This window comes from Mya arenaria, chromosome 8 (assembly GCF_026914265.1).
Source record: "Mya arenaria isolate MELC-2E11 chromosome 8, ASM2691426v1".
Lineage (NCBI taxonomy): Eukaryota > Metazoa > Mollusca > Bivalvia > Myida > Myidae > Mya > Mya arenaria.
This window is the reverse complement of record NC_069129.1, coordinates 786,118-799,773: the sequence shown is the minus strand read 5'-3', so window position 1 is coordinate 799,773 and position 13,656 is coordinate 786,118. Positions and strand designations below refer to the sequence as shown.

The 13,656-nt window shown below is 36.8% G+C and overlaps 1 protein-coding gene across 1 annotated transcript in view; it reads left to right on the top strand.

The window, feature by feature from the left end:
- LOC128242915 (short transient receptor potential channel 7-like) overlaps nucleotides 1-13,415 on the top strand; it is a 91,483-nt gene extending 78,068 nt beyond the window's left edge. Inside the window, exons 11-21 of the mRNA XM_052960346.1 lie at nucleotides 2,117-2,256; nucleotides 4,089-4,185; nucleotides 5,494-5,645; nucleotides 6,418-6,566; nucleotides 6,996-7,194; nucleotides 9,880-9,948; nucleotides 10,325-10,483; nucleotides 10,972-11,181; nucleotides 11,862-11,928; nucleotides 12,334-12,456; nucleotides 12,766-13,415. Coding sequence (XP_052816306.1) covers nucleotides 2,117-2,256; nucleotides 4,089-4,185; nucleotides 5,494-5,645; nucleotides 6,418-6,566; nucleotides 6,996-7,194; nucleotides 9,880-9,948; nucleotides 10,325-10,483; nucleotides 10,972-11,181; nucleotides 11,862-11,928; nucleotides 12,334-12,456; nucleotides 12,766-13,142 — 1,742 coding nt within the window. The 3' untranslated portion in view covers nucleotides 13,143-13,415. The remainder of the gene's footprint in view (nucleotides 1-2,116; nucleotides 2,257-4,088; nucleotides 4,186-5,493; nucleotides 5,646-6,417; nucleotides 6,567-6,995; nucleotides 7,195-9,879; nucleotides 9,949-10,324; nucleotides 10,484-10,971; nucleotides 11,182-11,861; nucleotides 11,929-12,333; nucleotides 12,457-12,765) is intronic.
- Nucleotides 13,416-13,656: the final 241 nt, after the last annotated feature.

Sequence of the window (13,656 nt, the reverse complement as noted above, 5' to 3'; positions counted from 1 at the left end):
CAAAAAAATAAGAATATTTATGCCCAGGTTTTATCAATATTTAGAAAGCAAAATGTGTTTCTATTAGTCCACTGAGTACCTCAAACCATATAAGAGCTCAAGATTTACTCCTTTACGTACACTGTGTGTCCAAAGAACCTGTTGAAAGTCCATATTGCAACTAATACAATACGATGGCTCTATGGCGCTCTATCGATTTTACAATATACAATTGTTTTGATACATTTTAGATCATTTTTTTACATTTTAGATCATTTTAGTGAAAAGAAATCGTATATTCAAACGCCTTAGTACCAAATGGACCACATTTAGGCAACAATGAAGCCTATTCAGAGCAAAACGTTTTGACTACCTTTTGACAACCATTCGGAGCGAATCAAACCCATGGGCAACTCTAATGAAGCGTAATCAGTGCAAAATAACTTCTTTTTGTCAACCATAATCCCATTTCAGAACCAGCAAACACATGTGCTTTTCTGTTAAAGCCTACTTGGTATCATGATAATCCGTGTTACAGCCCAAACAGAGATAAAATCCACACATAGGCAGCTCTAATCAAGTTTACTCAATGCCTTATAGACCTCTTTATTACCATAAACCCAATTAAAACCAAAACAAACAGCTCTATTAAAGCCTTATCAGTAGCAATCATATTACATATGGTAGCTATGAAGCCCATCTAGAGCCAAAAACATGTGCAGTTCTAATAAAGCTACGTAATGCCAACAAGACCACTTTTGGGAGCCATGGAGCCAATTTAGAGCCAAACTAACTGATGTGTAGCTCTAATGAAGCTTAATATGTGCCAACTAACCCAGTGCACATGTGAATTTCTAAATAAGACTACTCAGTACCCCAAAACCCATGTTTTGTTAACCATAAACTTCATTTAAATCCAAACACACTTGTGCACAGCTCTTAATAAACCTAATCAGTGTCAAATAAAACAGTTTGGTAACCATACAGCAAATTTAGAGTCCAACAAACCACTATTCAGCTATAATAAATTGTACTTAGTGCCGCAAGTAAACCATATAGTATTAGCAACCATACAGCACATTCAGAGTGAAACAAACCCATGTGCAATTCTAACAAACAGGCCAAACTTTGGCATCCATTAATCCCATTTAGAGCTAAACAAACGCACATGCAGCTCGACTTAAGCCTTATCAGCGCCAGCTTCACCACATTTTGACAACCATTGGCATCTCTTATTAAGCCTTCCAATTTCTAAATAGACGACATGTTGACAACCATAAACCCAATTCAGAGCCAAACAAACATATGTCATTTTGAAGGAAATCATGGTTGCCATGGCAACAAAAAAACTTTTATCCAGGAATATTTGTATGAATTTTAAAAGATTTACTTCCAACATCTTAAAAGTCATTAAAATCACTAAATAATGGCTTAATTGCGGTCGCAGTACATAGAACCATAGTACCGCAACAATATATTAACACAATTCAGGTAATGGCGGCCATCTTAGATTTGGGCGGCCATATTGGATGAATCCAAAGTGGGTCCTGAGCTTTTTTTTTAAATCATATTCACATTTTCTGCATGTATACCAAGTTTCAAGATTTTAACCCAATGTGCACAATTTTCTCACAATATAACTGGACACAATAGAGTGTTGTGCTTACACATCTATCACGAGGGTTTCAGTTTTTGCAGGTTATTCTTTATGTCTCATGCGCGGTATGATGTTATATGTTTTATATAGGTTTCCTGTACCACGAGTATGTCCAGGTGTGGTATTCATACAATATTTTAAGTAATTCCTGAACTTAAGTCATTTTCTAAAGATTTTTGTAGTCAAATTGATCAGTTTTTTACACATATTAAAGTATGTATTTTAAATCAAATCAATTAAAATAAAGTAATTCAGATATTATGAAGCGATTGTATTATTTGAAAAGTGAGATACTAAACTAAAAAGACTTAAGTTAGGAAATGATTTAAGATGTCTTATGAATAGCGGCCCTGTTCTTCCGCGAGAACCTTACCGTCAACGGCTCAAAGTTTGTGTTCTCTACTTCTATCTTATACGCTGTATAATGTTATCTGTGAAACTCAGGTTTCCTGTACCACAAGTGTTATCTGTGTAACTCAGGTTTCCTGTACCACGAGTGTGTCCAGATCTACCACGAGGGCCTCAACTCTTACTGCTCCTCCCTCTACAACCTCATGGACTTCGCCCTTCTCATGGTTTACACCTGCTCCTTCTCGCTCATGTACCTCACCATATTCAAGGTGCGTACCTATCACATTCAGCTCAAATACATCATGTTTCAATATCACAAAATAACTTAAGTCAATTATCAATCAGAAAAAAATACTTAAAGATGCACTGTATCTCCCAAATAAGATGCACCACAATTAATTCAATTGTTTTAATTCACCGAAAAAGAAGAACAAATGAATAATGCGGTTCTTATGAAGGATACCTTGTTAGATTTGAAAGAAAGGTGCAGAAAACACGGTATTTCTGCTTTATGAGACGATAGTTGATCACTGTTAATCTTTTAGCAGACTCACTAATCATTTAACATTTTTGCATTTTCATCAATAAAATACACGGTAACAATCTTGTTATCAGTAATGAATATCTTCCATAAATGCATTATTTAGTAAGAAATTAAAGGTTTATCACTCGAAATGTATGTTTGTTATATTAGAGTGTCACTTTTAGTCAGTTCTCAATCACAAAAGAACATAAAATCTGAATATTTACTCGTTTTTCACAGACCCACATAGCCTGATTCAACATTTTAAAGTCTTTACTCTTTTTAAAGCGCATTACCGGAACGATTATGTTGATTTAACTGTAAGGACAACATATTATATGGAAAAAACATCTAGAGCAAAAATTGTACTTGAGTCCAATTTATTATTTTCAGTTATTACTAAAGTAAAGTTTAAGCTCTAGAAATGATATCCTTAAGGATATTGAGAAATTATGTTTGTGAACAAAATACACGAGAGAATACGATTTTTAAAAATAGTAAAACATTGGTACTTGGAATAATGTGATGCTGTAATGTGAATCCAAATGAGTTTGAGATTGAGATGGTTTGTTTATTTGAGTTTATCAAGGTCTGCCCGCGCCCATTGGCTGCATTATGGCTTGACCCCGCCGTGATGCCATCACGACTTAAATTGTGTTTAAATGCCATAAGTGACATAAGATAGAAGTGACAGCAATTCGCAGTCAAATCCAGGCATTGGAAGACTTGAAGAAACAGAGTGAGATACAAGAAATCCGGGTGCGATACCATAGCTCTTGGTTCTTTAACGTGCTCGGTGTAAAGCATCGATACACGGGAAACAACTTTCCTGGGTTGAACCAGTACTGAGTACACCACATTCCCAAGCACTACCGTTTAAATGCCAAACGCCAGGCAAGGGAGCTACTTGTACCAGCTTTTAACGTCTTTCGGTATGACGCGGCCTGGGATCGAACCCACGACCTCCCGCTCCGTAAGCGGACGCTTAACTACAAGGCCGCGGAGACGGTTGCGATGGAAATTTAACCGGAGTATTTAAGTGATATTGGGGCCAGATGATGCTTTCTTGCAAATATGGTGGAGTTGACTGTTTCAATTTTATATTTTCTCGGTAAAGTCCCAAGGGGTCGTGTTGTATTCTTTTTGATTTATTGCTGTGTTTGCAAGCCAGCTTGACTAGTAGCTCTGAAAAAACGTTAGTTGAAAATACACTAAAGCTACCAATATTGTTTAGTTTATACTAATTTTATTTAGCTGGATTGTTAAGAGAGCAGAAAGCATCTATCACTCTCAAGTTCATTTCAATACTAGTGTCCTTTTCAGAAGCAATGAAAGAGAACCCTGGTGGGCTTTGAGCCCACGAACTCTTGGGTGACGCGCGGACACCTATACAACTAATCCCCTTTAACCATTTGTATTGTTTGGAATTTGTTAACGATTCTGGTTTGTTGTAAAGTATCGCTAGTGAGTTTTTACTTTCTTTGCACTGAACGCAAATTGTCTGTGTGAGGATTGGCATTTACCAGAAGCAGTATGGTCTCAATATTGACCTTCTAACCACGCTGTCTGATTTTGCAGGTCCATTTTGCCATCAACTACTTCATCAACACAGACGTGATGAGCATCATGGGGAACTCGGCAAAAACCCAGTACAGTCTGTATTGGATCGTATCAGGTAACACTGACGACTATGGTGCGAGTACACTGTTGTCCATTATTCTGTTGTATGATAAAGGAGGATTAAATGTACTTTTTGTGAGAGAAGTTCATTCTCTGATTGGAATTTATCGAACATTTATATCTGACATTTGCACTGTCGCACAATTAGATGGTAGATCGTCAAAACAACAGGACGATTTGAAAGGTTAATGATACAATATCAGAAGATTGTTCTAAATAAAGGCAGCTCTAGAATTTAAATTAATTGTTTTGCATGACAATTGGTAAAGAAATGAACGCCTGCAGCCATTTGTACAGAACTGGTTAGACCACTGTTTTTTTCATTCTACGTTTTACAAACTTTCGACGCCGCAACATCTATCTATCTATCTGTCTATCTATCTATCTATCTATCTATCTATCTATCTATCTATCTATCTATCTATCTATCTATCTATCTATCTATCTATCTATCTATCGATCTATCGATCTATCTATCTATCTATCTATCTATCTATCTATCTATCTATCTATCTATCTATCTATCTATCTATCTATCTGTGATACTTGTATTTGTTGATATGTTTTGTTGATTTTTTAACATACGTGAGAAATAATATGGAAGAGTCTTTGATTTTGAAATGGTCAAACTAATGTCAGAAGAGGCATCGGAATGTGTTATAGAAAGTTTAATTCAATAAGATGCCAGTGACCTCCGGCTCCCTGACCCCAGCAAAACTTTCAGTATTTTTCATTACTTTCACCCATGAAAATTCTGAGTGATTTTAAAGATAAAAATGTCCAACATTTCATTAAAATAGACCCTGACGTTACAGCAGGTGAGGATATATGTGAATATCTACCACCATCATATGGAATAAACCACATTATGTTTATCAAAATAAACTGTCAATGTTTTCTCAGATTTTACCCGTTTCGTTTTAAATATTTTAAACTGAACGCTGCTCCGACGAAAAAATGAAATGCTGATTCGATTTTTATTTTATTTTTTTCTCTCCTCACACGACAGTTTTGGATCCTGGTGGTTCTTAAAACGTAGAATAAAAATAAAGCCCTTATTGGTCAAAGTTTTGCCGAACAGTTTATTGAATGGTCAATAATCCAGTAATTCTTATTAACCATTCAAATTATTTAAATGTGCTTATTAACAATTAGATAACATGTGTACAAAGTAACCAAGCTTTATACAATTGACTACTGCTATTCCGCATTTTTGACTGATTTTGACCGTTCGTTAAAATTAAGATTTAATGTTTGCCGTACAAGCACATTTTATGACAAACAAAGCCTCGTCATATTTTAGACCGCTTTTTCTGGAAAACCTGGGACCCTATCAACCTGTCAGAGGGCCTTTTTGCTGTGGCGAACGTGCTCAGTTTCTCCCGGATCTCCTACTTCCTGCCCGTGAACGCCGCCCTCGGCCCTCTGCAGATCTCCGTAGGACGCATGATGAAGGTTTGTCAGATCAGAGATATTACGAGTTGAAACTATATACGATATTAGGCATAGCGAATGAAAATCAGATATGTTTTTATTTAAATTAACCTCTAAATGAGCGACCTCGAGAATTTATTCATTATTTGCTTAGGAATACAAACAACATGAGCATAAATTTAAACGTGTTCGATTTAGTTCTGGAACATCATTTCTGCATGATATCAGTTTTGGACGAACCATATTAGCGATCACGAACATTTATCAATGATCACATTGTGGTGCTTGAATCGATGTCAAAGTCATTTTATGAAAATGAATTTACAGGTGCACATTTTTAATATGTTTCCTGTGTAATTTTGAAGTGCTCATTGTCTTATCGCTTGTGGGTTTTGCGTGTTTAATTTTCGGACTTTATAAAGTTTTCTGGTAAATGCACTTTATTATAAGTTTAAAGTGGCACTCGTATTTAAAATCAATAATTACTGTTAACAAGATTCTAACCATGCATTTAATAGCTTTAACCGCATAAATATTAATTGACGTGGGTCTTAAAACATTTACAGAAATCAACTATATATTCTCTTAAAGTAGAAATATCGTGTTTTCTGCGTTCTTTCAAAGTTAACACGGTATCATTCATAAGAAGAAGTGTTTTCGATATTAATTCATCCCCTCGATAAATCGATAAATTAAAACAACAGTATTAATTGTGGTACATCTTATTTGAGGATAAGTGCATCTTTAAGTATATGTTATGTTTATCTCGTGACCATTATTTCCCTCTCTACAGGACATCCTGAAGTGTCTATGTCTGATCGGGATGGTGGGGATCGCATTCATGATCGGGCTACAGAACGTGTTCTGGTATTACAACGTCCGGGAGAATATTGAGATTGAAAAACGCGACTTCAAGGTCCCTGCGGAGGAAGCTTTTGGGGAGTAAGTGGTTCATAGGCTAGGCATACCACAGTCGGTTGCAAGTCAATATATAATAACATTAAGCCGGTCATATAGAGGATATTGGCAGTATGGCAGTTACCAGGGTTTTTCACTGTACAGTAGCCATCAAACGTTTTCATAATTTGCGTGATGAATGGTTACTCTTTCTGAATAAGTTTTCTCATGTTTTTCTTCGTTCGCTTCGATATTCAAATATGCATGGTTTACCTCATTTTAGGTAAATATAGATATAATTTATCAAAGTGTTATAGATGTACACGAATATCTCCTGTTTTAGTTCTTGTAATAGTGTGTCGTTGTGTGGCGGAACGAACCCGATCTTGTCACATTGATCCGGTAAACCATCCATTGCCGAGAGCTTTAACGCACACGGGAATCAGTGTTTCTGTACTGATTATTGTATTTCAGTACGACGAAGACGTTTCGTACAGTGTTTTGGTCAGTGTTTGGTCGAGGCGAGACGGACGTGGTCACCCTGTCATTATATAACAACCACTTGACGGAGAACTTCGGCTACGTCCTGTACGGCCTGTACAACTTCATCATGGTCACCGTCCTCATCAACATGCTCATCGCTATGATGGCGCGCTCCTTCCAGGCCATCGCCGTATGTCTCCTCGTTATAAATGATCTATTAATTATACATCCCCTGACTAGATGTCTTTTCTGTGTTTTGGTTGTTAGTGTTTTGGCTTTTGGTGTTCGATCTTATTTTACTATCATTTCGGCTCTTTTGCATTTGAGAAAGAGAATGTTGTTATTATTATAAATGTCTCGCCATATTTGGCAAGTTTTCAAAGAAATATCAGATCCTATATTGTATTACATAATGTGTTTTTCTTAATTTAAACGTGATTCAGAAAATACCGCTTTCATAAGGCAGCTGTTTGTAGGTTCAAGTCCAACAAGTGGCACTATGTACGTTTCAAGTGATACTATCTGCACGTTAGCGTGTTTAACTTTGTCAGTGAGGTTTTTGTTGTCGTCGGCCTCATCAACCCGTAATACTTAAGGTGTCATCAGTCGTGGTATACAGTGTTCGTAAAATACTCGCTCATGTTTTGGACCAAAAATAAGCTTCCTCTTACTTGCATCAAAAACACTTATTTTATCATTATTTTACTCTATAATTTTAAGTATAACATGATACTGTGGTGTATGTGGGGTGCGAACACATGTCAGTTAGTCAAGAATATTTTTGAAAAACGACGCCTTTACCACTAGACCACAAGGACGTAAACAACAGAAATGGATATCTTGACCATAGAACAATACATCAATAACAACTACGGAATCGCTAAAATTGTGGTCTTCAAAGACGATATTTGAGCACATATCAACATTTACTGAAGGGTTCCAGCTGTCAGTATCTTATAAGAACCTGAATCCACAGTGCAGAAGTCGTTTACAGAACCGAAACAAAATCAAAATGTTTAAAAAAGTATTTTTTTATTTAGTTTTGTGGTTCAATATCTAGCAACAATCATACATACCTCCTTTGACAATTACGAAGAAGCTATTATCAGATTTCCAATTAAACAGAATGTGCATTTTTTCCGGAAATATCTTTAAATATAAAGTATTAATATGCTTGTGTGTCAAATAGTCAGTACTCTCCAATCAACAATGGCTTCTGGTTTTGTGGTGATTGCAGCTACTTCTGTTAAATGTTATACCCATGAATTGAACTGAATCCACTCAATCTTTTTATTTCTTTAAATAAGAAATATATGCAATGATTTTGTAATTATTTTATTGAATGTATTATATTATTTCTTATTTGAAAAGATATCATCAAGAACTCTCAAGACATTGTTGATTAGGTTAATTGTTAATTAGGTATTTTGGACACTTTGGACAGGCAAGCATAGTTCTGTTGTCGACAGACTTTTCGGAGAAAATGCATATGCTTTTTATCCAAAAGCTGATAATATATTTCTTCTTAAACTCATTATTATCCCAAAACATGTTGCAACGGATTATAAGTATCTTCCATGGTCGAGAGTGTAAGATGGGTTCTTTCCGACCCGAGCGTAGGGTGTTTTGCGGACACGAGGTTTACCATATCCTCGGTATAATTAAAAATCAAGTATAAAGTACATATTCTGCAAAGCTATACAACGATTAGACTGATTTGCATCAGGTCAACCCAAGAAAATACTTTATATGTGATTGATTGCGAAGCTTGTCAACGGCTTATCTGATTATATGAATTTTGTTATAAGCTCCTACAAATTGGTTCTTTTCTGCAGGTCGAAGATGATAGTTTAGTACACGTATCTTACAGTGCGTTAATGTTGTCTTCATATTTGATGAAATGCAACCAATTTAAAAACAAAACTTACCCATTTTAAAGGCAATAAAAAGTCGTCTTCAATTTCTCACATAAAGGATCTTGCAATACATCAAATACCTTTTTCGATTTCCATAGAAAGAAGTCAACAATATATGAGACCCATTAAGGGAACAGGGGAATTCTCGTTTTCAAAGATCAAACAGTTGACAATTAATGAAATATGGACATTGAAGATATCATGACGATTAAATATTTTATAAACGTGGAGCAAGAGATACACGGGGATGACTATGTCGATATTAAAGGATATTAATTCTCAGATCTTGGAAGTAGCTCTGCTTTTGTTTGAACTAACATGCAATGTTTCATATATTTCTGCCGTATTTCATTTCTGTTTGAAGGACAAATGCCTTTGATTCTTATGGGTTTGCTATTAATCATGAGAGCTTGCTCCATTGATCTGGTGTCTACTTTTTGCATCATCTTGCAGGCTTGGTAATAACTAAATGAGCTGTTAATAATTAGTATACTACGTGTAAGATGAATTAAAAGTAAAAACACAAACACGTTCCTTGTTTAGAATACAAGCTTCTTTACATAAACAAGCATCTTAATATTTCTTATTCAGTTTCGTTAATTAAGTTCATCCTCGTGCTTCTTCGTTAGATGAAAACAACCTGAAATACATTGATTTTTTTGTGTCATACACACGTTAGCGGTTGCCATAAATTTCCACCAATGGCCGAATGTTTATGTTTTATTCTGCATACAATTTATATCCGCTTAAATACGGTGGGATCTTAGTTATTATTTATCACTGTTCAGTGGACATAAACCTAAAATATTTACAGCGTCTTCGAATAAATGCGACACTTATCTGGTCGAAAGCGGTGCCTTTTCATTTTTTGTTCCAAAGATATCTTAAAATTAACTCGCAAGTATACAAAGCCTATTTTGCATTGAATTGAAATCGATCTCCCCTTCTTCTTGTTACAGGAGGAAGCGGACGTGGAGTGGAAGTTTGCACGGAGCCTGCTCTACCTTGAGTACATGGGGGATGGAGAGGTAGGTTGGGGACGATGACATTTTTTACCTGTGTATCTTTTTTTGCAGTAGGCATACGTTGTCTTGTAGTGTATCACAAGTGCCTTGAATAAGTATCGATTTAGACCAGAAACTTGGCATAGACAATTGTATGCACTAGATGAAACATAAGAAATTTGTGTACATGTACATCAAAACATGTATCTGTTCGATTCATATTTCCTTTCAATAATTTATAAAAATGACTTGAACCATCCTTATCGGAAATTTAGCCGAACGTGAATACAGCATGACAGAGCTGTGCAATATTAAATGTGTGCGCATTTAGTAATACCTCAATTGTTTGTAGCTATTGGAAAGCTATCAACTATAATATACACAAGGGTGTACTCGACAGGTCCTTCCGGTTCCCTTGAACCTGTTACGTGCCCCGCGAGCGTTCATGGAGTGGCTGTGTGATTGTTGTGAGGTGTCCGAAGAGTCACTGGAGCCGCCGCCCGTCGAAAACGACCCCTACGGAAGTACCGAGGGACCCGTGGACACCAACGGAGTAAAGGTATAACAGCGTGCCGGTTATGTGCGTTGATTGATACACTCTTAGATCTCTTATTTCAGACCTCCTCGGGTAATTATATTAAAAAACTTTAATGGTGCTTATGACACCTCGTGGCTGTATGTTTTGTTACATGACGAACGTTCATATACACACTATGTTGTAAGTTACATTAACATAGAACTCGAGGACGATCTGAAACTATTTAAATGTTGTTGTTATGGTATTAGTTCGTACCATTTAGTATTTTACTATCATGTATAATTTTGACGCTACCACAAAAAATAACGTAGCTTACCAAACGGTGTTACCTTTAAACCAATGAGCAGAGTAACATAGGAACAGCGTTACCTGATGAAAAATCGAAATCTCCATTTTCATATGATAATTATCTATAACAAGTTTGCGTGTGCATGCTGTACCGGGTAAAAGTCAACTTATATGTTTTATTTGTTACAGGACTTGATGAACAATGTATTTTAACCTTTTAGCCAATGAACAGTGTAGCCCAGGTGGCCCGTCACCTGATGCACAAGTCCTCCTCCCAGAGTGTGGGGTCTCAGCTGTCCCACCTGTCCGCCGTAGACATATACGAGGCGAATATGACCTCCGTCGGGGACACGCCGCGGAAGGTCGGCCGTCATCGAGCGCAGCACCGGAACAGCCTACCAGGATTCCTTGACGGAAATAAAAGCTATCAGGTAGAGTGTTGTTGCATCTGTTCCTTTAGCGATATGCTCGCAAATTGCATGCAGGGGTTACCATTGGCTGTAAATACAATTAAAATCGTACGATTAAACGGATATAAAGGATTGTACAGGTGGAGTTGTATTTGCTGTTTGTACCAGCAGCGCAAATCATACACACATTTCTTATGTAGCAGATTATAGCTCGACTGATATTTGAAGGAAACAAAGCATTATTGGCTTAGAAATAAATTTGTTGTGTCGTCATTGTCATTGTTGCACAAAAATGTCACTATGGCTAGAGCTCCTAAAGAGTGCAATTTATTTACACGAAACATAGCACATACATGTATGTTGCAAGTGACAGTACGTGAATTGTAAGGTGTATCTTTAAATTCTGCGTTATCATGGTAATTGGTCGAAAAGCGTTTGCAATTTATTACGATGTTAGTTTCCTGTTAACTTTACTATCAATTTTTAACAAAAGTTTTGAATACTCCTAACTATTTTTCAAGATCTTACAAAAGTTTGCGATATACGTGAAGCGACGACGATTATTTTACGAACGCGTTGGTTAGTTCACGGGCCGAACGCAAAATGAATATCTCAAAGGCTCATAATACGTACATCTACTTGGAATACAATGTTTCATGACTGCCCTCCCTTGTTTAAATACCAATTTTACTTTCTTACAGAAAGTGATGCAGCGGATCATTCAGCGGTACATATTCGACATTCAGAGAGAGGCCGAGGTCACAGAGGGTTAGTAATTAAAACTATTGGAGGCACAACGACACACCTTGAAGGGGGGCAATGTAGTTTTACACTTGTTGGTTGCACAAAAGAAAACGTTATAATATTTAATATTATTCTGCGTTTTTATGTTTAACTTTAAAGAAACCCAAATCATATGCTTTCGGTGCATTGTTGGGAAATGAAGGACATTGAATAGCACCAAAGATGCCTTTGTGAGGTGTATGTGCTAGCAACCTTTCTAGATGCCTTACCAGAAGCGATTGCCTAGGGACTCCAATATTCTGCACCTTTAGAGGCAAACGCATTGCTTATGATGATAATAACACAGTCAGACATTACCGAATGTACTTTATTTCCCCGTACACTTGTTATCAAAAGTATAAGTCATGCAATGTTATATACATTTTGCAGACGACTTTGAGGAGATCAAGCAAGACATCTCGAGTTTCCGATACGAGATGTTGAACGTGATGAAGTCACGTGATCTTCGTCTACAGGAACTCAACCGTGCTCTCATTGACCTGAAAATGTCAGGTAAACGGAACACAAATACATTCAATAATGATAACAAATCGGCAACCAATAAAGTATCCTAGTGTAGGTGTTTTCCCCCAAATATTATACAATTTAGCTGGTGTAGACACTGTCTAGGATTATTTTGATTATTGAAATAATATTCTTTTCAATTGAAGATCGGCCACTAAATCTGCATCGTTGAATTTATATTTGATGACAAAACAGCTGTGCAAATGTTATGAAATATAAAATAAATCAGCATTTTTTAACCAGAGCAGTTTAATAAACACTGCCGTTAAAACAATTTTACTAATTAAATCATTTAAGATCCCGAAACCAGGCGACAGAATTGGCGTAGGACGGCAAGCTTGCGGAATTGGAACCGCCTAAACAGATCCGACGACCACATGACCGCCACACAGGAGGAGGCGCCAGAGGAACGGCAGACACACGATGTGCCGGACAACGGCTACTGCACAGGCGCACCCTCTGACGTCATTAGTGAGTCGGGCCTTTCCGACGACTTAGATGGACCGGAAGTGGCGCCCAGTGAGGATGATCCCGATGCGGCCAAGGACGCTTTGGATAATGAACAATTTCCGGAGGAAGAAGAATCAGAACACAGGGACATAAGCGGCAAAACGCCGAATGGACACCCACCCAAAATGTGCTATCACAATGGCGCGTACGAAGAAGATGAATAACAATTAATCGTACCAACTTTCAGACATGTTGTGATCGAATCAAGACAAAAGGCACTTTTATCGGAATATTGTTCTTTGGTCAATGTTTTACACCAGCTTCAGACCATTGAAATGGCATAAAATCCATGGCAGAGAAAGTTACCTCAAACTCGACGAGACTCCGATCTAGAGTAACATGCCTAGAGGCGCCCTTGATATGCTGGTGTTGTGTGTATCTATTATATTACTCTGTAAGACATGGAATCATTTGTCCCAATGTTACTTAATTTTTTGTTATCTTTTGAAATTATTTTACCCCGTTCATTTTGTTATTGTTATACTTGTGTTATGTCTCTTTGAATAAACTTTAAAACTTCTGAGATTTGTTAATATATAAATTATAGGAATTGAAAATCGGACAGAGCCCCTATTCGAATGAAATAGTCGGGGGTCACTAATTTCAGAATTGGTATCGAAAATATTTATATATATTAAGTAGTTGCCATCTTTATTATGATTAAAAGAATATGACGTT